The sequence below is a fragment of the Pinus tabuliformis genome, chromosome Q, assembly GCF_031772625.1.
Source record: "Pinus tabuliformis cultivar Carrire ecotype Pingquan chromosome Q, CPIR1, whole genome shotgun sequence".
Classification (NCBI taxonomy): domain Eukaryota; kingdom Viridiplantae; phylum Streptophyta; class Pinopsida; order Pinales; family Pinaceae; genus Pinus; species Pinus tabuliformis.
In genome coordinates this window covers 1,349,984,435-1,350,010,358 of record NC_142296.1, presented here as the reverse complement: position 1 = coordinate 1,350,010,358, position 25,924 = coordinate 1,349,984,435, and the positions used below count along the sequence as shown (strand labels likewise).

General features: G+C 39.1%; 1 protein-coding gene across 1 annotated transcript in view; it reads left to right on the top strand.

Annotated features, from left to right (window-relative positions):
* LOC149224891 (protein MOR1-like) overlaps nucleotides 1-25,924 on the top strand; it is a 251,649-nt gene that overhangs the window by 173,757 nt on the left and 51,968 nt on the right. The window contains exons 19-39 of the mRNA XM_089386325.1: nucleotides 17,190-17,302; nucleotides 17,414-17,501; nucleotides 17,806-17,906; nucleotides 18,107-18,214; nucleotides 18,383-18,488; nucleotides 18,632-18,711; nucleotides 18,843-18,992; nucleotides 19,111-19,183; nucleotides 19,315-19,439; nucleotides 19,555-19,665; nucleotides 19,759-19,908; nucleotides 21,866-21,940; nucleotides 22,037-22,118; nucleotides 22,225-22,355; nucleotides 22,540-22,641; nucleotides 22,725-22,799; nucleotides 22,895-22,990; nucleotides 23,145-23,246; nucleotides 23,334-23,435; nucleotides 23,683-23,865; nucleotides 23,968-24,079. Coding sequence (XP_089242451.1) covers nucleotides 17,190-17,302; nucleotides 17,414-17,501; nucleotides 17,806-17,906; nucleotides 18,107-18,214; nucleotides 18,383-18,488; nucleotides 18,632-18,711; nucleotides 18,843-18,992; nucleotides 19,111-19,183; nucleotides 19,315-19,439; nucleotides 19,555-19,665; nucleotides 19,759-19,908; nucleotides 21,866-21,940; nucleotides 22,037-22,118; nucleotides 22,225-22,355; nucleotides 22,540-22,641; nucleotides 22,725-22,799; nucleotides 22,895-22,990; nucleotides 23,145-23,246; nucleotides 23,334-23,435; nucleotides 23,683-23,865; nucleotides 23,968-24,079 — 2,265 coding nt within the window. The remainder of the gene's footprint in view (nucleotides 1-17,189; nucleotides 17,303-17,413; nucleotides 17,502-17,805; nucleotides 17,907-18,106; nucleotides 18,215-18,382; nucleotides 18,489-18,631; nucleotides 18,712-18,842; nucleotides 18,993-19,110; nucleotides 19,184-19,314; nucleotides 19,440-19,554; nucleotides 19,666-19,758; nucleotides 19,909-21,865; nucleotides 21,941-22,036; nucleotides 22,119-22,224; nucleotides 22,356-22,539; nucleotides 22,642-22,724; nucleotides 22,800-22,894; nucleotides 22,991-23,144; nucleotides 23,247-23,333; nucleotides 23,436-23,682; nucleotides 23,866-23,967; nucleotides 24,080-25,924) is intronic.

Genomic DNA, 25,924 nt, shown 5'->3' with positions numbered 1-25,924 from the left:
CTGCATGTGGTTGTCAAGCATCTCGGTCTGGTTATGCACTAAATGTATCTTCTTCTTCTCATTCTCATGAGTGGCTCATTGATTTTGGAGCTTCTTATGACATGGCCAAAAACAAAGCCATGTTTTCTTCTTTAAATGATTGTAACACCAAAAATATATGTTGGTGATGATAGATCTCTTAGTGTTGTAGGGACTGAACTGTTCATCTAGACAATGGTCAATTTAATGATGTATTATGTGTTCCAACCTTATCCTGCAACCTTCTATCTGTATATCAGATAACTCATTTAGGTGAAGGTAAACCGTTGAATTTTCACCTCACGATGTTGTAATTAAGGACTTAAGAGATCCTAGACAGATTTTAGCTACTGCCATTGTTGATGATTCTACAAGGTTGTATAAGTTTAACAACTTTGGGTCATCAACTCTTCCCTCGGTATTTGTTGCTCATAATGATGAAGTGAGCAAACTTTGGCATGAGCGATTTTGTCACTTAAAGTATCGCTCTCTTCAAAATCTATGTAAAGAAAATATGGTGACAGGTCTTCCTATGGTATCTTGCAGAGATGGTGTTTGTTCTGGATTTGTACTCGGAAAATATCATCGGGATAGTTTTGAAAAACGTGCCTCTTGGCATGCCTCAACCCCTTTACAACTTGTGCAGAGTGAATTATGTGGTCCACTTCCAATTGTTTCATTCTCTGGCTATAAGTATTTCTTAACTTTCATTGATGATTTCTCCAGACGCACTTGGGTATACTTCTTAAAACTCAAGAGTGAAGTATTTAACATGTTCTTGGCCTTTAAGGCTTTTGTTGAAAAACAACCTGGACATCAAATTCTTAAGCTAAGATCTGATAATGGTGGAGAATATGTTAACAAAATATTCATCAACTTTTGCACTGAACATGGAATCCAAATGCAACATATTGTTCCATATACTCCACAACAAAATGGTGTAGCTAAAAGGAAGAATCACACCTTAAAGGAAATGGCTAATTGTATGCTTCAATCTAAAGGACTTAGTCTTGATTTTTGGGCATAAGCAATTAACTGTGCAAATTACATAGTAAATCACACTCCTACTAAGGTTTTAAAGAATATCACTCCAGAAGAAGCATGGAGCTCAATTAAACCAAATGTAAGTCACTTTCGTGTTTTTGGAAGTGAAGCATGGGCCCATATTTCAGATGAGAAACATAAAGCTTTAGAACCTGAGAGTGAAAAATGTATTTTTGTTGGATATTTTGAAGATGTCAAAGGATATAGACTTATTACACTTAAGTCCAAAAATGTTATCATTAGAAGAGATGTAAAGTTTGCTGAAAATATATCGGCCTACGAGCCTAGTTCGGCGGATGTGCCACCTCTCTCTATCCTTTCTACTTCTAAAAACATTTCTTCTTCAAATGATGACAATGAGGATGACAATCCTCCCCCACCTTCTTAGGATCCTCCTTCAGCTCAGCTTCCAAAATGGGTCCATGCTACTCGGGATGCAACAGGTGCTCTTGCAGGTGATCCTACAAATCACCGACGTACACGTTCTCAGTTTGATAGAGCCTCTTCTTTACTGGCTCAAGCTTCAGCGAATCATGATCCTGACACCCTTGCAGAAGCTTCAAGCCATTCATATTGGGATGCAGCTATGAATGAAGAATATCGTTCATTATTGGCAAATGATACATGGGATCTTGTTCCTCTTCCAAAGGGACGAAAACTTGTTAGATGCAAATGGATTTACAAAACCAAGTTTGGACCAGATGGAAAAGTTGATAAACATAAAGCTCGTCTTGTTGCTAAGGGTTTTTCACAAGTTGAAGGCATTGACTATACTGAAACCTTCTCCTCTGTTGCCAAAATGAACTTTATCCGCCTTGTTCTTTCCCTTGGCTCCTCTTTCAAGTGGGAAGTCCATCAGATGGATGTTAAATATGCTTTCTTACATGGGGACTTGTATGAAGAAATCTATATGGAACAACCTCCTGGCTGTATACAAACAGACTCTAGCCTTGTATGTCAGCTTAAGAAATCCCTTTATGGTCTCAAGCAAGCCCCTTGAGCTTGGTATGCCAAAATGGATAGCTTTCTTTTAGATACTGGCTTTTCTAGGTGTCATTCTGACAATACTGTCTACACCAAGAAAGTTGGTAAGTCTCTTATCATTCTTGTTCTATATGTTGATGATCTTATCCTTACTGGTAGTGATCCCAACCTTATACACCATGTGAAGTCCATCCTTAAAACTAAGTTTGAAATGACAGACTTAGGACACTTGCATTATTTCCTGGTCTTCAAGTCTTGCAATCCAAGGGAGGTATTTCCCTTTCCCATTCCAAGTATGCCTATGATCTTCTACGCCACTTTCACATGGAAGACTCTAAGCCAGCCCCTTCTCCCCGATTGTAAGCCAGCTCCTTCTCCCTTTCAGTCTGGAGCCAAACTTTTAGTCACTTGTACTTCCCCTGAAGTTGATGCTACCTTATACCGTCATCTTGTAGGAAAACTTTTGTATCTGACCCATACCCCTCTTGACCTTTCCTTTGCTATTGGCCTTATTGCTCGGTTTATGCAAAACCCACATGAAAGTCATTGGAAAGTAGCTAAAAGAATACTTTGTTATGTTCGAGGTACAATTCAGTTTGGGATTCATTACAGTGTAGAAGCATCTCCTCTATTGGTTGGTTTCACTGATTCTGATTGGGCTAGTGATCCTGATGATTGGAAGTCTACTATAGGTTATGTCTTCACTCTTGGTTCTGGACCTATTACATGGGCTTGCAATAAACAAAATGCCATTTCTCTTTCTTCAGCAGAAGCAGAGTATCGTGGCGCTGTAAAAGCTAGTAAGGAAGCCCTATGGCTTCGTCAGATCCTGTCAGAGTTTGGCTCTCAGCAGCAACATCCGACTACACTTTGGTGTAATAATCAAAGTGCCATTCAACTATGCAAAGATCCAGTCCAACATCAGCGCAACAAACACATTGAACTACACATGCACTTCATCAGAGAGCTCATTCATGACCATGTTCTTGAAGTGCAATATTGTTCAACCAATGATCAAGTTGCAGACATCTTTACAAAGGCTCTCACAAAGGCTAAGTTTACTAAACTTCGATTTATGGTTGGAGTTCATGAAGTTGTCACTAAGGGGGGATAGGTTGTAATGCCTCCTTCCTTCTCCTTTTGTGTCATATTTGTACATCCTTCAATCCTATCCCAAGTTGTTCTTAAGGGGGGATGTTAGGATATTCCGACACATAGGAAATAGTTAAGTATAACTTGGTCTAGTTTAGAGTTAGGTAAAGTTTGTTTCTTTACTATGTACTTTTGTAACTTACAATCCGACGATCACGATATGTTCTAGACATGAAGTGATCTGACAGTTCATTCTTTACTCGGTATTACCGACACTTGATCTGTGGCTTAACACCCGATTGGTCCATGATCTCTATTTAAAGAGCATGGGGGGACATTTGTAGGGTGACCGTTCATGAGAGAAGCTTATGTAAATTTTCCTTCTTTTATTAGTAAATTGCTTGAAGTGGCCGCGTTGGCTCAGGCCATGGAATGTTTCCCTCTTTGAGGGTTTTAACCACGTCAAGAACACTGGTGTATTGATCTGTGATCTGTTTGTGAGCGGTGTCCTTTGGTGTTCTATCTGAGGAACTTACCCTGTAAATTCCTACAGCTATATTAAATGTCCCGACCATCTTTTGCATTTTATGATTTTCCTTTTCATTTGTTTCTTGCTTGTAGCCATGATATGCTTTTAACTTTCTTTTAGCTACATCAACCTCTGGGGCAATGTTTCGAGGCTCGACCCAGTGTAATGACCATCTCGAATTACGGATAAACCATGATTATTAGCATACATACAAGGCATGCATATGATAGCTACATATGCATACATTGCATATATTGTACCAGTATACATACTAACTAATTATGAAAAATGTCTAAGTATAGGGTAATGAATCAATTATGGAAGTACTAAGTAAATACTTAACTCATTAGAATATAATGAATGTTTTGAGTGGGGGTACTTAATGTAGGTATCGCCATCATAATATATAACTAGAATATATCATACAAATAAAAGGTAAATACAATGGATTATATAAAATGAAAGGTAAATACAATAGATTATACAAAATAAACTGGAATATAATATATATTGTATAAAAAGGGAATCATAATATCTATATTAATTTGTTATACAAACCAAAAGAAATTAATATATATATATATATATATATATATATATATTAATATTAACTAAAAAGAAACCATATTATAGGCATTATATAATCAAAAGAAAATATAATACAAAAGTTTAAGGGGAAATATAACTCAAACAGGATATCTAAAGTAAAGACTTAGTTGTCAACAAAAGGCGGTGACCCCAAATCAATTAACCCAATTATTTTAAATACATTTCATGAGTCATTCAATATATACAACTTATACATAAATAAGACAGGGGGACTAAAAGTCAAAAAGGATATTGCAAGTGGCAAGTAGTGGATAAGGGTCGAGATGACTATATGCATGGGCGATGGAGAGACGAGGGCAGTGAAGTGAGAAAGGACCTAGTGCAGATATAAATAGCGGAAGGGGGTTCTTAGAAAAGAGGGAAATTTTCTGAGTCTTTCCAGGGAAGCGAAGACAAAGGAGGTTACACAGAGGAGCAATAGACAGAGGGACAGAGTGAATCTGTGCAGAGAAATTTGATATTTGAGTAATTGTTTTGGATTTGGGGAACGGATAGATTGATTCCTAGATAGTATGGGAGGAATAGTCGGTTTGGTAGTGGGAGCGAGAGCAACAACAAACCATAAATACCTTCAAACAGATAACTAGGTATTCTTCTGCATCCCAATTATTTGAATGTATGAGTAAATTGAAAATTTGAGTATTTGTGTTATGCTCTTAACCTGCGAGAAGATGCCAGAATACCAAATATACGAAGAAACATAACCCAGAACACAGAACGAAATGAGAAATAACAGCGTGTATTTTATTATTCAGAGATGAAAGCAATGTTCACTTGCCTCTTCGAGGGGGCAACCTCCAATACAGCAGGGCTCGATTACAAAATAAGACACGATGCTCCTCAATGGGGAGTCTTTATCCTTTATATAGGATTCATACATGCAATACCATGGGTCAGTACCATGGTTCTCTTAATACCATCTATCTAATACCATGGCCCATTTGCAACTAATTGTGGTCATTTTCTTTAAATGCAGGTCAACCGCTTATAACTATTAATATGGGCTTTATTGACTCTTTAACTAACTATAACTATGACTCGACCTTATTACATAAATAAGGGGGTTAGGGTTAGACCCTAACATGCCCCCCCCATAAAAATAGCCTTGTCCTCAAGGCTGAAGCTGCGAAAACTACTAAATAGTGGCTGGTTCCCAGGTCGCATCGTCTAGAGAGGTGTCTTTCCACTTGACGAGGACTTCCTTGATCGTGCGGCCGCGCAGATGTCATTCTCGCTTGTCAAGGACCTGTTCCGGTTGGAGCTAGATTGAACCTTCTTCATCCAATTCAGGTAGACTGGTTTGAATTCTACAATTGTTCCCCACCACTTTCTTGAGGCATGATACATGGAAGACGGGATGGATTTTTGCAGTGGGTGGCAAGGCTAGCTTGTAGGCTACTTCGCCAATGCGTTGAAGTATTTGATAAGGCCTATAGAATTTTGGAGATAATTTCTGACGACCCTTGTCTTTGAGTGATGTTTGCTTGTATGGTTGCAGCCTCAAGAATACCTGATCCCCTTCTTGAAATGTGCACTTCGAACGATGTTGGTTTGCCTGTTGCTTCATGCGATTTTGAGCTTGATGGAGATTATCTTTGAGACGAGCTAGCATGGTTGCACGGTTCTGTAGGAGTTGATCCACTGCTTGCACCTTAGAGCATCCAGGGATATAAGAAATAGGTGACGGGGGGAGTTGACCATAAACTGCTTCATATGGAATCATCTTGATGGCAGCGTGATAGTTAGTATTATACCACCATTCAGCTAAAGGTAACCACTGTACCCATTGATGTTGCTTTTCTAAAGTAAAGCACTTGAGGTAGGTCTCCAGACTTTTGTTGACGGCTTCAGTTTGACCATTTGTTCGGGGATGATAGGAAGTACTTAGTTGTAGTTGGGTGCCTTGTAGCTTGAAAAGTTCCTGCCAAAAGTTATTGGTGAAGATCGGGTCACGATCAGACACAATGGGAGTGGGCATGCCATGCAATTTGAAGATCTGGTCCATGAAAGATTGAGCCACCAAAGTGGGTGTAAAAGGGTGGGGTAGGGGGCAAAAATGAGCATACTCAGAAATTATGTTCACAACCACCATGATGACTGACTTGTTGCCTGACTTCGGAAGACCAGTGATGAAATCCATAGAAACATCTGTCCAGATTGAGGCAGGGATGGGCAATGGTTGTAAAGTGCCTGGGGACTTGACTATTTCTCCTTTGTGGCGCTAACACACATCACATTCAGTTACAAAAGTAAGAATGTCCATTTTCATGCCTGTCCAAAAGAAGGAACGATGAGTGTGAGTATAATTCTTCTGACAACTTGCATGACCTGCAGTGGGAGATGAGTGCAACTTTGCCAAAATGTGCATTTTGAGGGTGGAAGTTGGTGATATCACTACTAGGTCCTTGTAGTGAAGAATTTCATCCTTCCAAGAGTAGCCCGCTACGGAGTTAGGATATGCTTGTAAGTTATTAATGATTTGGGAGAGCAAAGGATGTGAAAACCATTCCTTGTGAGCTTCTTCAATCCAATCTAGAATGGGCAGAGAGATTGCTAGCAGGGTGTTGTCCTCCTCAAATTGGCGTGATGAAGCATCCGCTACGACATTTTCGCGCCCTTTCTTGTAAATTATCTCAAAATCATATCCCAGCATTTTAGCTAGCCATTTATTTTGTTGTGGCAAGGATAGCCGTTGCTCCAAAAAATATTTAAGGCTTTGATGGTCTATGTGTTTGGAAACGCCGCCGCAATAAGTATGATCGCCAGGTATCCACTGTATGTAAGATGGCCATCATCTCCTTCTCATAGGTAGATTGTCCCAGATGTTTCCCACTAGTAAGTTAGTTGTTGGCTAGTGAAGGCCAAGGGTCGACCTTCCTGCATTAAGACAGCCCCAATACCCTTACCTAAAGCATCACATTCAATCACAAAAGATTTGGTGAAGTCGGGTAGTGCTAATACGGCAGTGGAACACATGGCCTGTTTGAGAGCTATAAACACCTGTTGTGCTTCATTAGTCCAGAGGAATGAATTTTTCTTGAGAAGGTGAGTGAGGGGTCTAGCAATGCGACCATAATTGCTAACAAATTTGCAATAGTAACCAATGAGACCCAAGAATCCTCTCAAACTCTTCAAGGTCTTTGGTTAGGGCCAATCCTACATTGCCTAGATCTTTTTGGGATCCACCCTAACACCTTCATGCCCCACAATGTGGCCTAAATACTCGACTTCTTTCATGCCAAAAGAGCACTTGGACAATTTGACAAATAATTTATGCTTCCGGAGCAGTTGCAAGAGCAGGTCTACATGCTGAAGATGTTTTTCCCAGGTGAGGCTATAGATGAGAATGTCATCAAAGAAAACAAGGACAAATTTTCTGAGATATGGTTTGAGCAAGTGATTCATGAGGCTTTGAAAAGTGGATGGGGCATTACAGAGACCAAATGGCATGACTAGGAATTCATAGTGGCCTTCATCAGTTCGGAAAGCAGTCTTTGGAATGTCTACTTCTTTCATGCGTATTTGGTGATAGCCCGAGCGAAGATCTAGCTTAGTAAAGAATTGAGCCCCATTTAGTTCATCCAGCAAATCATCAACAACCGGGATGGGGAATTTATCTTTGACCGTCAGCTTGTTGAGGGCCCTGAAGTCTGGACACATGCGCCATTCCCCATCTTTCTTGAGCACCATGACCACAGGCGATGAATAAGGACTGATGCTAGGACGAATGACACCGGCTTCTAGGAGTTCCTTGATGATTTTTTCAATTTCATTCTTTTGGGCGAAAGGGTATCTATATGGGCGCACATTCGGTGGTTGTGCCCCTAGGACCAAAGTAATGCTATGATCATGTTCCCCTCTAGAGGGTGGAAGCTCATGAGGTTTGTCAAAGACCTGCGGATGGTTGTTTAAGACTTGTTGCATCTCAAGATGAATATGAAGAGTAGTGGGCTCGAAGGCCTAGATGGCATTAAATTGGGCGATAACTCCATGGTGGCCCTTTTTTAACAACTTTTCCATCCGATGCAAGCTAATGATAGAAGGAGTACCTGCCTGGAGTCCGCGGAGGGTATGTGTGTGGTCATTCTACTTAAAGCTCATATATAACTCCTGGAAATCCATTGTGATTGGGCCGAGTGTGTGGAGCCATTCAGCGCCCAAGACAATGTCGCACGGTAATCTCCCATGTGAAGTTTGATATTTTCACAGCGGCCTTCACATTTCATTGTCCCCCCATCAGCAATCTAGACTTGGAAATTAGAGACTGCTCTGACAAAACAATGCACAGCTTCTGCGACTCTTTGATGGATAAAGTTATGCGTGCTGCCACTATCAATCAATACTACTACAGGGCGATGTTTAATAAAACCTCTGATTTTGAGAGTTTGGGGAGAAGAAATGCCTGCCAAAGCATGGAGTGAGATAACTGGTTCTTCTGGTGTAGCTGGGAGCTCATTGTCCTGTTGGTTGTCCTCATCTTCCTCCTCTGGTCCCTCAAAGGGTGGGGCTTCCTCAAATGAACTGTGATCAGTAGCATCAATTTGAAAGAATTTGGGTTCCTTGCATTTATGCCCCAGGGAGTATTTGTCATCACAATAGTAACACAATCCTTGCTTTCTTCTTTCAGCCATTTCTGCGGGTGACACCTTTTGAACCTTAAGTGTTTGGGTAGTGCCCTGAGCCTGGGTGGGGTGTCCCTTGGCTATGAAATTTGGACGAGGCGACTGGGCCGCTAAAGCACGTTCCACTTCGATAGCCTTTGTGCAAGCTTCCATCCATGTGGGTGGGTGGTGCATCCGAACATGGGCTTGGATGGCGTCTTTGAGACCACTTATAAAACATTCCAAGTAGAATTCATCTGCCAGACCTGATGTGCAAAAGGCTAATGCCTTAAAGGCTGTAATATAGTCATTTACTGTGCCCGTCTGTCTAAGCTTAGTAAGACAACCCAAAAAATTCGATTCCCATTCAAAGCGATCACAAATGGATTTTGCGAACGTCTGCCAAGTAATTGTCCTTGGATAGCATTTTTGATGCCACTGCCACCATTGCCATCTTTCTTGGTCCAAGTAAAGGCCTCCCACACGTAGCTTAGTCTCATCATCTCTGATGTGATTCAGAGTGAAATATTGGTCCATTTGTGATAGCCATATTGCCGGATTAGAGCCATCAAATTTGTACATGTCCAGCTTGGGTGGTCGAGGGTGGGAATGTTGGTGATTTCCATGGAAGTGAAGATGATGGCTAGATTCTCCTTCATGGTCTTCATTAAAACCATATGTCTCCGATTGTAACTCCGACTTGCCCTTTGTGAATGTGCCGTGTAATGTTTGGATCTGCCTCGTTAATTCCTCCAAGCATTTTTCAAGGGACCCCATCTTCTCATTAGCCATAGCTTGAGCTCTGGTTTCTACCATACACAAATCTGGGTCACTTGTCGTCACTGTGAAAAAATTTGGGACCACCCGAAAATTGAAGCTGACAAGTGAATGATACCACCTCGCTCAGCTCGTCGTCCTGATTCTTATGGGCTAAGTCTCTTATAAGCGTCTCGGGAGGGCCTCAGACTTTTTTTTATTCACTCCGAAAGGAGTTTTACTCCCCGCTTATCAATACTGCAGTATTCAATTTCCAAAAAAGTTAATCCTACCCAATGCCCTGCGAGATTGCCCCAGGGTATAGTAGCCACAAGCCTCCGTGCACAAATGGTCAGATCTGTTTGCGAAACCCTCAACTACAGAATGTGAGTAGGACTATGGCAGCGACAAAAACCCAGCTGCTAGATCTGAATGGTATTGTGGCAGTGGACCCTGAACAGGTGGGTCTGATTGTTGCGGCGGCGATAGAACCCAACCTGCTAGATCTGATCTGGCAAAGAAGATGATGGGCGATCGTCAGAGAGACGAGGAAACTATGGGCGCAAGGAGTGTCAAGTACTACAAATCGCAATATACATAAGGGTTCAACAGTAGTACTCGGCCCAATCTTCTAGGGCACTAACTAAGGAGGATCAACCGTACCCTTAGCCGTACTACCCGACTACCCTATCGTACGCGCAAGTAATCTCCCCGAGTGCTATTCTTGGTGTATTGTAGCAGCAAGATGGCCGACAGTTTATCTGCGGCGAGGTTTTAGGTGCCTAGGGGGCTTCCGATATACCCAGAGGGTACGTGGAAGACAGTCCGTGCGTGGTTCTGTCTAATGCGCTACTACTCGAAGGGGTACCCACAAGGCTTACAAGGGAGTCCAACAAGCGTGACCACCTCTTGTATTTCCTGCATGCATGCCTCCCCAAATTAGCAGGTTTATGCACTCAACAGCAGATCTCGTGGTTTAAAGACATCGAAACACGTCTCTAGCCAAAAAAAAAAATCTGTTAAAATTGGAGATACCACCGGCCTTGGAAAGTGCTTTGATACCACTTGTTATGCTCTTGACCTGCGAGAAGATACCAAAATACCAAAGATATGAAAAAACATAACCGAGAACACAGAACAAAATGAGAAATAACATGTATTTTATTATTCAGAGATGAAAGCAATGTTCACTTGCCTCTTCGAGGGGGCAACCTCCAATAGAGCAGGGCTCGATTACAAAATAAGACATGACGCTCCTCAATGGGGAGTTTCTATCCTTTATATAGGATTCATACATGCAATACCATGGGTCAGTACCATGGTTCTCTTAATACCATCTATCTAATACCATGGCCCATTTGCAACTAACCGTGGTCCCTTTCTTTAAATGTGGGTCACTTACAATTATTAATATGGACTTTATTGACTCTTTAACTAACTATAACTATGACTCGGCCCTATTACATAAATAAGAGGGTTAGGGTTGGACCCTAACAATTTGTTATGGAATGTTTTGGTTTAGTTTTAAAATTTAGGGCACAATTCTAGATTCTGGTTAATTTGTTAAAATGGGTCTCACACCCAGAGATGTGGACAAGGGGAGGGGGTGTGCTAGTGCCCTATGGACCCAGAGAAGGGAAATGGTGGAATAAGGCTTGTAATGTGTGGAGGGGAGTGAAAAGTAAGGAACGGGAAAACGAGACCATGCTACCAAAATCGAGGTTTCCCAATTAGTGCCCTTCCTAAGGACATAGGCCAATAGGGGAGATCTTGTGGGACCAGGATTGAAGATTAACCCCCCATTTAAGGTGAGGGAACAAAACCACAGTCAAAGGCCTTCCTTTTTCCAAGTCACCCAATAGTCCATGCACAAGATACCCAAATGAAAAACAAGCATAAGCACCCGACTGCACAATAAAAAACATACCTTTTGGGTTGCATTGCCCACCTTCTAACACATGCTCTTGAAAAATGGGCTATGAAACATACAACTGATGCAGGGAGCAGAGGTAAAGTGGCACATCACATCGACTACCGTGCGGTTTTCAAGGGTTGTTGGTTGCCGGTTGGAAGAAGATGAATAGGAGAACTTTTCCTAGAGGTACCCACTTTTGTTGGGTAACATCTAGCTCCAACTGGGACATGAACTCACCATAGAGTGCATGATCCATGTACTTGAGTAGGGAGGTCATAAGAACTCCAACAATCTCCTAGGATGCAGACTTGTATGCTGCACATCACAAGACAACTATTGGAAGCATGTGGATTGGGCATACTTTATCGCCCATGTTTTTCATCAAGTAATAAATCCATACATAAAAGTAAATCTATTCTAAGATGAAAATCTGATCTAAATGTAGTATAATCTAGCATGAGAACAAGATATGATGATGTTAGTTATGCAAAATCAATATGCAATGCATCCTACACTACTATGTAAAACCTGTAGTGTCACATGTCTAGGAAAGGGATGATGAGGTTAGCTTTGACTGGTGAGGGCCAAAGTTCACCATCAAGATTAGCTATATAATAATATCCAACACCAACCTTCCCATGGATCTTGACAGGAACAAGGTGATCACCCACTAAAACCACCTCTCTAACTTGGGGCTCCTTCTTAGTTTTAGGGACACATTACTTCTTAGGTTTTGGTGGTTTTGAGGAAGGTCTTTTAAGTTTTTAGGAGACATTTCTTGAGGAGGGGAAAGATCAATGGGCTCAGATGGCTTACCTAGGTGTCTTGTCTTAGGTTGTTGATTGGGATATGGAAAGGGATCTAAATCCTCAACATGAATGGGGAGTTGGGGTTCCCTATATAAGATGAATGGGGTTCCATCAGGTTGGGGAATGGTAGCATATGATAGGTTCATTTGCAATTGGCCACCTATAGATGTGCCCCACTTTCTAGATAACAACATGCCCCACACATTGGGAATATCAATCACAACAACATCCATTAACACAAATATATCTTTGTTTCGAGCTAGGGTAACCTTGAGATCTTTAATAAGCCCATACACAACGATGGATCTAGATTCAAAACCACAAACATTCTTGTACGGTCTAGTAATTTCTAACTCTAATTGATTTATAACCTTTAATGGCATAATGTTTGTAGTGGCTCCAGAATCCAACATGCAGTTATGGAGGAGAAGCTTGTTTATAGCTAATGTCAACAAGAATAGCTCATGCCTAGGATTAGTTTTGAACATACAGATATTTTGGAGCATAATAGGATCATCATCATCAAGCCCCAAGGTTTTCTTGACCTGCCTTCTTTGGGCGGGAAGCTTCACAATCTCTTTTATGGTTACTTGCATGGTCATTTTTCCCACAACACTACCAGAATCAATGTCTAACGCAACCTCTTTGACCTTAGATTTATGCTTTGGCTCACTTTGGGTAGCCTTTTCCTGGGAAGGTGTAGAGCCTTGGCTGTGCAAATTTTAACCAAACAATATAAAGCTCTAATTTCACAGACAAAAGTTGGAATTTAAAGGAAATTTAAATTGCAAGAGAATACTTGGAAATCAGTTGAAGGCGTTATGGAGTGTTGTTGTTCCCGTTGTTGCAATTACCAAACCGCCCTTTTTTATCCCAGCCTATCTGGGGTCTACCTATATGGTCCCCAGATACAGAAGACAAGTCTTCTGGCCCCCGTGCCCAAAACCGCAAAAACAATCAAGCTCAATGTCTGTGACTCTGTTAGAACTTCCTGCTCTATCTCTCTCAAACTCAAAAGAATTTCCCATAGTAAAAAAATAATGGTCCCCCTTTCTTCAGCCCTCCTTCGATCCCTTATATGTATAAATCTGCTGCCTTCCAACCACCTTGTTGTTGGCTTCGTCCTCCCTTCCACTGACTCATGCTTCCTTTTGCTGCCGCCTCCATACCTTCTAGACCCTTCCTTATTTTTTGGCTAGAGGCGGTTATATTCTCTTTTCAAATGAAGCGTTGAATGGTTCCTTTATAGATTTAGGAATTTATATTTCTATTTTAATTAATTTGTTTTATTTTTTTTAAATAATTGCTTTATTTTAACATATAAATGAATTATTTTATTTATTTAAATTTAATTTAATTATCATTTAAATAAATTTAATTTATATTTTAGTGTCTTATATATATGTGTGTGTGTGTGTGTGTTTTATTAAAGGATATAGGTATATAAGAGTGGTACACATATCATGAACCTACTTGATATATTTATTATATTCTGGTGAGTTAAGAATTTATTTCGATAATCTATTCGTCAACCAAAACTTAGAAATTTTCCATATTAGCTTGTATGTACATTGTATACTAGTGGAATACATGTGGATCATGCATATGTAGCTATCATATGCATGCCTTGTATGCTTGCTAATATTCTTATGTTTCTTACAATTTGATGGGTCATTACAGAAGGGGCCTTCCTTTGAACTAGCTTGGGCTTGTTTGTCATTTTTCTTCGAAAATTGCATCCCCTTGAACCTTCCACTATTCTCAGCTGCTAAAACTTCCACTTTTGGCTCATCTTGACACTTGACCTGGTCTAATCATGGATGAATGTATATGTTAGCCAATAGTATATTAAATGGATTATATTGATCAACATTAGTCATTTGCTCAGCCTCCTCCTCGCTTTCGCTTTCTTCTTGATAAAATTGTTCTTCCTCATAATCTTCACTAGGATGGTCACCTTGTCTCACCATGTTGGTCGAGGAAAGGGTGTTTGGAACATTTTGTTGAACATGTTTTCCTTCATCAGTCTTCTTTGGGAAAGATTTCTCTTTGTTGAATTGATTCTTTTGAAGATAACCATCCCTCCTTTCTTTCTTGAGGGCTACTAGCTTATTCATGGCAACTTTTTGACTAGTAGACATCTCATTGACTTTCTTTGCTAAGGTTTTGACCACCTCCATGCTAGAATCACCTCCAATCTTTGCAGATGGAAGCTTGACCCTTGGATGATTGAAGAGGTCAATATGAGATAGATTGATATTTCGTTCTATCTTGATAACAATTTTCTTTGCCTCTTCCAAGGTGGCTAGTCCTTTATCTCCCAACACACATGTGAAATGCCCACTGACACCTTGGATAAATTTTTCTAGAACAATGTCATCGGATGGTTTCAATCTATCATGAATTTGTCCAAAATTCTTGTCAAATCTTTGAATGTAATCTTTCATAGTTTCATTCTCCATCTTATCGGTTTGGAGAAATTTCCCCAAAGCCATACCTCCATTAAGATGGTTGAAAACATCTTCAAATTGATCAAAGCTAGTGATGCTTCCTTGAGACAAGCGAGCATACCAATCCCTAACGTTTCCTTCAAATGTTAAAGCAAATAACATCATAACAACATCCTCTTCATCTTCATCAATATTCTTAGGGCAAATGACCCAGATGAAATTATCAACATACTTCTCAGCACTCATAACGCCACTTCGATCAAACTTGGGCAATCACTCATGGTGTTTATCAGTCAAGGGATGTGGAGCACCAGGGAATGCATCAAAGTTTAATGGTTTGAATGAAGCAAGATGCCATTTCTTAGCCCTAGGGTTGTTGTTATTAGTATTATTATTGCTAGGGCCAGCATGGGCATTAGTATTAGTATTTTATCCATATCTTTAAATATATTTTGTGGAAGCTCTAGTTCTTGGAGCTATGGTGCCTTTAAAGGATTCATATTCCAGTAATTTAGGAGTCGCCAAAAGAGTATATATTTTGTCGTTAAAAGAACCACCTCTTCAAATGATTCAATCACGGGAAGGCAGGCTTGCTTCTTCCTCGACAATGACACCAGAAATGTTACCACAAAATCTAGCAGTCCTTGGTAAAGGAAACCCTACAAGAATAAAAGCTAGACTAGGTGCTAACAATGGGACAATGGCCTATTGTCACCACAGCGAATGTCCCCTGCTCTTTACGGACTTTCACGGATGGGAGGAGTCTTGGTAGGGTTGTGATCAACTATGAGAGGTATTCTAGGGTTTAAGGTGCAAGGTGATGGATGAAGACCTCTTATAGAATGCTTAAAGTTATGATATAAAGCTTCACAAGGTACTTTGCTTCCTATGAGAGACTTAGAAATAGATTGTACAAGACCTAGGATAAGCACTTAGGGCCATTGGATGACCCTAGGACATTTTCCCCCATGGTTTCGAAGGGAGAGAAAGGTAGAACTCCTAGGATCAAATCCTCGGGATGATGTGGCAATGGGGCCTTTCAATGCTCGAAGAAAGTCCATGGCAATGGGGCCTTTCAATGCTCGAAGAAAGACCATGGCAATGGGGCCTTTCAATGTTCGGAGAAAGACTATGGAAAATGCCACATTTCCCATGCAACAAGAATTATGCGATTTGCAAGAGGCCTAGAGCCTTTAGTGGGCCCCACAGTTACATGACATAGCGTGCATGATGAATGATGATGTCACCCTGACATTTATAATCGATGACATCACCCCGACCCCGAACCTCGGAGATTTTGGATGAAGGGCATGGTAGAACTCCTGGGATTTTATTCTCGGGGTGACTTGATGCGTGGGGCCCATTTAGCGGGTACAAGTGCCGCGTAGCCTAATGCTTTTATGTATAATTCAAGGGGGTGGCCAAGCTTTATTGTAAGGCGTATATCACCACATAGCCCTGCAAGGTCATCCCTGGTAGTTGCAACGAGGAGCTACGCTAGAACCCACTAGGATTTTATTCCCAGGGTGACATGGCCATAGAGGGCTTGCACCCGCGTGCATTGAATATACATTATATATTATGTTATAGTTTGGCCTTGGTGAGCCTAGAGGAGTTAATTCGTGACCTGGCATGAGTTGGTCAACAGCTACCACGTGGTGTGACATGGTGCATGACTTGGACTACCACATGGTAGGCTAGAGTGACGTGGCAATATCTGATAGGCTAGTCCTCAAATGACCATATCTTTTGATCTGGGAGTCAGATTGAAGCAAATTTCATATCATATGAAAGGTCTCGACAAGACAAACGCAATGATGTTATCCATTTTAAGTTTTGAAGCAGCATACACGTTTCCAGATGTATGCCTTCCATATTACTACAAGTTTACTGCTGTTTTTAATTGTCAATTTATGGGCCAGTAGCAGTGATTGTTCATACAGAAAAAGAGCACTTAGAGTTGTTTTTGAAAGTGTACAATGCTGTTCCAGTCAATACATTCTCCTTGAAGGAGGTTTCCTTGTCATCTTCAAAGTTTATCAGAAGCAGAATTAGAACAGAAATGGTTTACCTCAAAACTACCATGGATGGTCTATCCCCTTTCAAATACTCTTTACATGCACCAGGCCAACTCCTGCCAACTAAACATGCATTGAATAGAACCTACCTAGCATGGATTGATACATTCATGATTTCAAATCAATTGTAACTCTTTTCATGGGAGTCAATCACAATATGATTTTAACTTGTTTTAAAGTTTTATCAATTAGATATTTTATTATTTTATATTAGATCCAAGGAATATTTTACTTTCAGTGTCCATTATTTCTTGAATTAATTTCTACTTGAATATTCATGAAAATTCTTTGATTATCTCTCCAGCAATGAACTCTTTAAAGGAGACAGTGGAAGGTTTAAGTGATCTTGATAAGCACGCTGAAATATTGGTCCGTTTAGTATGTGCACTTCCTGGCTGGAGTGAAAAGAATGTGCAGGTAAGAATATACATTTACAGATTGTGTGTGCTCATGTTTTGAAAAGAAATGGTGTGATTTCGAGAAATGCACAGATAAGTGAGTTTCATGATTTAAAATTGTAAATTGCAGGTTCAACAGAAGGTACTTGAGGTTGTTACACATATTGCTTCAACTGCTTCAAAGTTTCCAAAGAGATGTGTTGTTTTATGTATTTTAGGTACGCCTTGCATACAACATGCTACTGTTAACAGCATTTGCTAGCTCCTGACAGGGTTAAAAATCAGTAGTTAACGATGGATATAATTTCTTTGGTTTTAACTGCAACATAATTCCCAGGAGAAGCTCATTAGTTTTTCCTCTGAACAACTACCTTATGGTTCCAAGCATTAAAATGTCAGTGAACTGTAACATTTTTCACTTTAAGTTCCTCTCTTGGAGTTAACCGAAGAATGAAATTCCAACTTTTGCTCAAATAACCAAATTGGATTGTGTAAACTAAGACAAGTGCTTTTTGAATTCAGGTGTGGCTGAGAAAGTTGCTGATATCAAAACTCGCATGCAAGCAATGAAGTGCCTTACTGCTTTTTGTGAAGCTGTTGGTCCTAATTTTATCTTTGATAGAGTATGGCACTATTTCCTGTTTCTCCTTTCAATTGAATACTTTTATAGAGGCTACATAACTTTCCACATAGACACTTCATGCTAGGGAAACTATACCTGCTTGACGTTAGAGCGCTGCTCTTTGAATATGAAATTGTTAGATATAACTACTTTGCAGTTTTGATAAAGATGTCACGTAACATGACGACACATGAATTGCAGCTCTTTAAAATTATGAAAGAGCACAAGAATCCCAAGGTCCTTAGTGAAGGTATATTATGGATGGTCACTGCGGTTGAAGATTTTGGAACTTCTCACATAAAGTTAAAGGTGATATCTCAGCTATACCATTTTATAAAACTTTTCTTTATTCTTTCCATATTCTACTTCCACTGGATTAGAATACTCCATTTAAAGTTTTAACACAGTTAAACAGGCAAAGCTTCTTTGCCCTCGTTTTTTCTTGGTGCTGATCTCTGTGATTGTCATGATTGCCAGGATCTAATAGATTTCTGTAAAGATATTGGATTGCAATCGAGTGCTGCAGCCACAAGAAACTCAACAACCAAGCTTATTGGCATATTGCATAAGTTTGTTGGTCCTGGTACATCTCTATTATCCATATTATAATATGAAAACAGCTGATTTTGATTATAGGATAAGTTTTTAGATTCCTATCATTCATGATTTGGATTCTATGATTTACTGCTGTAAGGTTTATATCAATAAACTGTTATCAATTTGCAGATATTAAGGCATATTTTGGTGATGTCAAGCCTGCAATCCTGAGTGCAATTGATGCTGAATTTGAGAAAAATCCTTATGAGGTGAGGATAGCATTGGGTAACTAATAGGATGTTGTAGGTAACATCTTCATGTGCAATGCTTATCGTAGTATCTGGTTTTATAAGCAGACTACAGTTATCAAGGTGTAACTTATAATATTACTTTTAAGCAGGGACCAGCTGCAGCTCCAAAGAAGACCATCAAAGAACTGGATTCTGCTTTAGTACCTTGTGGATCTGGTGCTGATGGCTTACCACGAGAAGACATAAGTGGAAAGATCTCACCAGTGTTAATTAAAAACTTGAGCAGTCCTAATTGGAAGGTATAGAGCTGCCTTGTGCTTATAAAATTATGAAGGCATTCAGACATCTTGTTCTATTGCAACTTCTACACCAAATTAATGCCAAAAAGAATAGTTAATTGTTTTGTGGTAATTGCAGCTTCGTTTGGAATCAATTGAGGGTGTCAACAAACTACTAGAAACATATAACCGGATTCAGCCTACTGGAACTGGTAGTTCTATGGATCTAATTTCCATTATGTATTTAATTTTTATTTAAGTTATGCTTATGGTATGTATTTCTAATTTTTAAACAATTTTTCTGACTTCCTTATGGTATTTACTATTTTGATTTGCTGAACAGGGGAATTGTTTGTTGCTCTGAGAGCTCGTTTGTTTGACTCGAATAAAAACTTGGTGATTAGCACATTAACTGCTATTGGAAATATTGCAACCGCAATGGGTCCTGCGGTGGAGAAAAGCAGCAAGGTTTTTGGTTTCTAATTTCTAGTTGGATTATTATAGCTGAAATGATGATGGGCAACTTCTTTTCCAGTCAAATATATTTTAGCCATTTTTAATTCTTTCTTATGGCTATGTTCAGGGTATACTTTCAGATGTTCTAAAATGCCTTACTGATAACAAAAAGCATATGAGGGAAAGTGTGACTAAGGCATTGGACTCATGGGTTGCTGTCGTACAACTTGATAAGATGGTATTCTATTTAAAATAACAGGCTATCTTCCAGAGTCCAGACATAAGTATATCCATGTGAATGTATAATAAATATTGACATGCTGTGTGGCAGGTCCCATATATAGTTTCATCCTTGGGAGATGTCAAGCTTGGCACAGATGGTCGTAAAGACCTGTTTGACTGGGTCACTAGACAGCTTACAAAACTTAATGATCAACCTGATGTTGTACAACTTTTGAAACCAACATCCTCTGCTCTACAGGTATGACATGTTATAGGTGTTCATATTTTTCTCTTCATTTTCTTTAAAATATTTCAATGATAACGACAATGGGTCATTTCATACTAGTGATGGTATTATTTATATTATAAAAATAAAACACACACCTTTCTTTCTAGGACTAGTTTCCTAGCTGTTTATAGCTCTTTATGGCATGATTCTTAGATATTAAATCTTTCCTTGTTGATGATAGCTTTAGATGTCAGAGCTGCTTTTGCACTCCCACTTTGTACTACACAGATTGTGTTATTTTAATCCTATTGACCTTACTTCTGTGATCATTTGTTGGACTTCAATAAAAATATCTTTTCTTAAAAAGATTTATTCCAGGACATTTTTCAAGTTTGTTTCCTTGACAGGCTTTAATACAATTTTTCCGCTGTAAAAGGAAGAACAAAATCAAACAAATTGGTCCCTGGGTAATCTAATTTAAACAGACATCAGTATTTGATATCACTGTTTGAGAGTTCAACTGAAGATGGCCATGGAAAAGTAGGTCAATGGGACAGTTGAGTACAATATACAAAATACAAGCAGAAGAGCGCATCCCATAAAAAGCTAGACACAAAATGCAAAACTCTGATCTAAGATAAGATCTGAAGACTGAATACTGATATTGGGGAGCAGATCTGGGAGAAAAATTGAACTAGAACCTGAAATATAAAGACTATATGCATATCAGGATCTGCTAGAGCTCATTCCCCTAACATCTAAGGACGCAGGAGGAATCTCTGAATAAACGTTTTTCTGGAGGATGCATTGGAAGAGGATCTGTACTACTGGAGTGCTATGACCTAGAAGAGGCAACTAAACTGCCACCTGTGCTCTAGATCTCCAACTCCTTGATGAATTTTGCATTTATGACAACTGGGTTTGTTGTAATTTGCTCTGGTATGAACTGGGTCGTGCTTCAATTTTCCATATCCTGCCCTGAGTTGCCACATCATCATTTCTCTGTCCATGTCATAATGCCCCTGTGCTAGTTCTCTAATGCGCTGAGGATTCTGAGACTTGGATTTTCTTCCTCTTCTTCTGTAAGCCACTTTTGACGTAAGGCATGCCCAAGGGCCAAAACTATCCAATACTAACCCTGTTCTACAACATGGAAACTAGCTGCAACTTACCACATGTAACTGCCTTCACTGTTTGGAAAAATTTTACGTGGCATGTCATCATCTCATGAAGCTGAACAATATGACACCAAAATGATTTTTTGACTTTGACCGCTTGCATTGGGAAATGTGAACTGCCTTGGGAAATGTGAAAAGTGGTCCGTATGAGATTGCCATGAATGAGTATTGTCTGAGGGATACTGCATCAAAGCCAAGGCCAGGTATAGACTCAATATCCACACTTAATCTTGCATTAAAACATAGGCGCATCTTTATGCAGGCTGGACTGGCCCATACAACAGTGATACCCCCTACAATTGCAGGGTCCCCTAAAACATGAGTTCTCAAGTAAGCCCATCCAAGGCCTTCTGACCCAAAACAAGGTCTAGGACAGCTAATATAGGGCCTTACATGGTTACAAGAGTTTTGACTTGTGACATTGGGCTTACAGTGTTGGTGAAATATACTGCAAGACTCTGTATGTACCCCTTCTGACATGAGGGGTAAAATGTGGTATAGTAATTTCATACATGTTTCTTTCTTTAATAAGTACCTCGTGTTATACAGATTGAAGATTTCTAAGTATATTTGGACTTGAGTAGACATTAAGGATTTACCATTAAATGGACAATAGACTAGTGTTTTCAGTCTCACTTTTTGATTTATCTGATGTAAGACCAATAATGAAGCTTCCTGCTTATTTTCTATTTCTGCCTTCTCAATATTTGGACATCAATAAATCCTCCTGGAATGCTTTCTAAGGTAGTGAGCTCTTTCTTTTCCACTTCAAGCTAATGATGTTCGAGGTCTACTTTTGATGGTTACAGGATAAGTCTGTGGAGGTTCGAAAAGCCGCAGAAGCTTGTCTGGCTGAAATTACCCGAGTTTGTGGACAAGAATTGGTATTTCAGTTTTCCCTGATATTTCCTATAGTAATAACTGATGGTCACAGGTTTTTAGTAGGAAACTAATCACAGTCAAGTGGTGTTGAATACTAGATAACAAAGGCCGTGAAAGAATTGCAAGGTCCTGCCTTAACTGCTGTTCTTGAACGCCAGAGGCCAGCAAGTGTGCTTCAAGGTATCCACTATTTTTTTGTTGCTATTTTGCACTTGCAAAATCTGTAACGGCCTTAACAATTCATTGCTTTGGCTTGAATTAATTTTTAGATTTGCCTTTTACATAGAACATTCCGAGCCAGCAAAAGCAGTGGCTATAGGTGCTGGAGCAAGATTGGCAACGAAGAATTCAAAAACAATTGCAAATGGTGCTGGAGACCGTTCATCTTCACGATCTATTCATAGACTAACACCTTCAGTAAGTTCATCATTGAAGGGAAGTTCTGCTGTCACAGACAATTTTCTCTTTTACGGTCACTTTTCCTTCTGTCAATGTTTTTAATTGGAAATTTTCTTTGAAGATAGTTGTTCTGTCTGAGATTTTGTTTCATACTTTATTAAGCTTATTTTTCCCTTGTCTCCTTGTATGAATTCACCCACAGAGAGCTATTCCAGGCAAGGTATCAAAACAAGCTATAGCCATCACTGCTCAGGACTATGCAGTTCAAGGCCAAGCTTTGTTCAACCTCAAAGATACCAATAAGGTTAGCATTCAGAAAATGTGTTTCTCTTCATATTCCTACCAGTACAAGTGCCTTTTTGGTCCTGAAAACTGTAATTCTGACAGGAAGACCGGGAAAGACCTATTTCACGGAAATATAAATTTGAAGAGCTGCGTCTCGAGCAGATTCAAGAGCTAGAGGTCTATTTCTGTCTATACCTGCAGATCATACACGTAACCTTTAGATTTTATACTATGGATTCATCTTAGCAGACTGTTATGACATTTCTTTGCAGAATGATCTCATGAAGCATTTTCGGGAAGATGTACATCGTCGCTTATTGAGTTCAGACTTCAAGAAGCATGTTGATGGTCTGGACTTGTTGCAGAAGGTTTGTTTTCAGCATTATTACTGTGCACAATAACATCTCGGTTTGAAATGATGGAAATCAGCAGGATGTAAAGTGTGACATTATTTGTTTTTTTATTTATTTACATTGATTTCATTTTGTAAAATAAGTGGGTAGTATTTTCATTATTTTCCAGGCAATACCTTCGCATATCAAGGAGATGACAGAAATAGTAGATATACTTTTACGATGGACTGTCTTGCGTTTCTGTGAGTCAAATACAACATGCTTGTTAAAGGTATGGACTTCTATTATATCTAATCTTTTGTATTTTTGGAAACTGTTAAGTTGTTTGTAACCAATGGATGCTTTTTTTGAAGTTCAGGTTCTTGAGTTTCTTCCTGAGTTTGTGGATGCTTTGAAGAATGAGGGCTATACTTTAACTGAATATGAGGCTAACATTTTGCTTCCATGCTTAATAGAGAAGGTGTATTTCTTTCTTTCTTTTCTTTTCTTTGATTCATCACAAAATACTGTCATCTTCGCAAAAAAATCATGGAATAAGACTATTGGCAACAAGGCCAAAATTTTCTGATTAATAAAATCATTATTCTGTATCTTTATGCAGTCAGTGCACAACATTGAGAAAGTGCATGAAAAGATGAGGGAGTTAATAAAACTTTCCAGCCAAAATTTTCTGATTCTTAAAATCATTATTCTGTATCTTTATGCAGTCAGGGCACAACATTGAAAAAGTGCGTGAAAAGATGAGGGAGTTAATAAAACTTATCAGTGTTATATATCCACCTTCAAAACTTTTTACTTATATGTTGGAAGGACTGCGTTCAAAGAACAACCGGTCAAGAATTGAGTCTGTAGATCATATTGGATTTATGATTGAGCACTATGGAATTGAGGTTTGTTGTTTTTTAGCTTTCAAATACAAGTATTATATAATATAATAGAAAAAAGGTGTATATATCTTAGATTCTAATGTTTTTATATCTATCCAAGAGCAGATAGCTGGACCATCAAAGGCTCTACAGACTGTTGCTGGGTTGACATCAGAACGTGATGGTGAACTTAGAAAAGCTGCATTAAATACATTGGCGACTGCATACAAGATACTTGGTGATTTTCAACTGTTTTCTAATGCTACATTTAGTATATTTTGTTATAAAGTGTTGAACATCCCTTAAGGATTAAAAAATTCTCCATTTTTATAATTATATATCTTTATAGGTCAACCAAATAATATTAGATTCAAGTGGCTTTATACACCATTTTTTTAAACCATCACCTGCCTGTAAATGAAGAACTTCTGCCATTTTCATATTGTTTTACAATTCTTTTTCATTATAGAAAGTTTACCAAGTCATCTGGTGGTTTCTCAGGCCAAATTAATCAGTCTCTATTCAGCACAAAACTCGTTTTGGCTGAAGGGTCTATTTTGACTCATGTCGTGGCAATAACTCGACAGACAGCTTAAGAATATATATAAATACAAGAAATACACAATTTCCAGAAAAAAATACAGTAATTTTGCATTGAAATTAGATTAGATATGAAAGATTACATAGCTTCTAACATTTGTTTTTCAAATCAAACCAGGTCAACCTCGCTTTGATGTCCAGTCTGGAACAGATAGATTTGATCAGATCTGGCCAGGTCTGCACCAAACTGACCCATTTTGGTGGTCAGGTTGGGTCTAACCAGATGTTCAGGGTGTTGAATTTTGTAGCTATGGTCGGTCTTCATAATTAATATTTTATCCCTTGAAATACATAATGAAAAATATAAGACATGTTCTTCATGTCATTTTATTGTTAGCCCTTGAAATGATTAATATAAGACATGTTCTTCATGTCGGTTTCAAAAGAGAAAATTTTGAATTTTGAATTTTGAATTTTTGGCTCCAAACTTGTCAAGTCGACCCTCCTTCAAGTCAAGTCTGCCCCAGTGAAGAGACACCCATTCAAGCCAGGCAGAACACTATATATAAGGCATTCGACCTCCTCCACAAGGCACAATTCGATCACTCACACAGCAAAGTATTCTCTGGGCATCCAAGTGAAGGAGAAGAAGAAGGATGAACACATCTCAAGCATATTCTCTATCTCTCTTTGACTTCGCACGTGAAAGTTTCTGGGCACATTATGGGCAGCAGGTAAAACTTCTGGACATCATATTCTAGGCAGAAGGGCCAAGTTAATGGGCAGTTTCTGGGAGGCCGAAATTTTGCCTAGGCAAATCAGACAGGGCCGAGTTTGTTGGGCTTGACAGAGGGCAGTTTGACCATCATACTGGCTAGTAGAATTAGCTGTATCTCTTATTGAACTGAAGAATTTCTCTAAGGAAAAGGTTGTTGGGTTTTTCCTCCAAGTGGGTTTTCCCAGGGTAAATCTTGTGTTGTCTTTGTGCATTGTGATTTCTACTGTCCTTGTGCATTTATGGTTGAATTTTGAAGTGTAATTGCTTAATGATAAACTGGAAGTGCTAAAAGAATATCTACATCATTAGAAGTAATTATCAGTTTTCAGAAATTAGTGCTTGTATCTATTGCACTTGAAAAATCAACATGGTATCAGAGATTTGGTGAAGGAAAGGACATTGAGATCACTCTTGAAGAACCTTTGATAAAGGAAAGGGCTTTGAAGATCACTCTTGAAGAGACCTACATCTACAATCTGATTGTTTGTCTATATCCATGGGTTCCTCTATGAAGTCAAAAAACATGAAGGAGCTTCAAATTTCAAGGCATGGAAGACAAGGATTGACCTCATCTTTGCAAAGAATGATGTCCTGGATATTGTGAAGAGCAAGGTTACTAAACCTTCAAATGAAGGGAAAGCAAAGTATGTGAAGGATGACATCTTAGCCAAAAGTATTATTATAGATTCTATTAGAGATCATTTGATTCCATATATCGCAAATCTTGACCTTCAAAGATGTAACACCTACCTGTAGGTAATAATA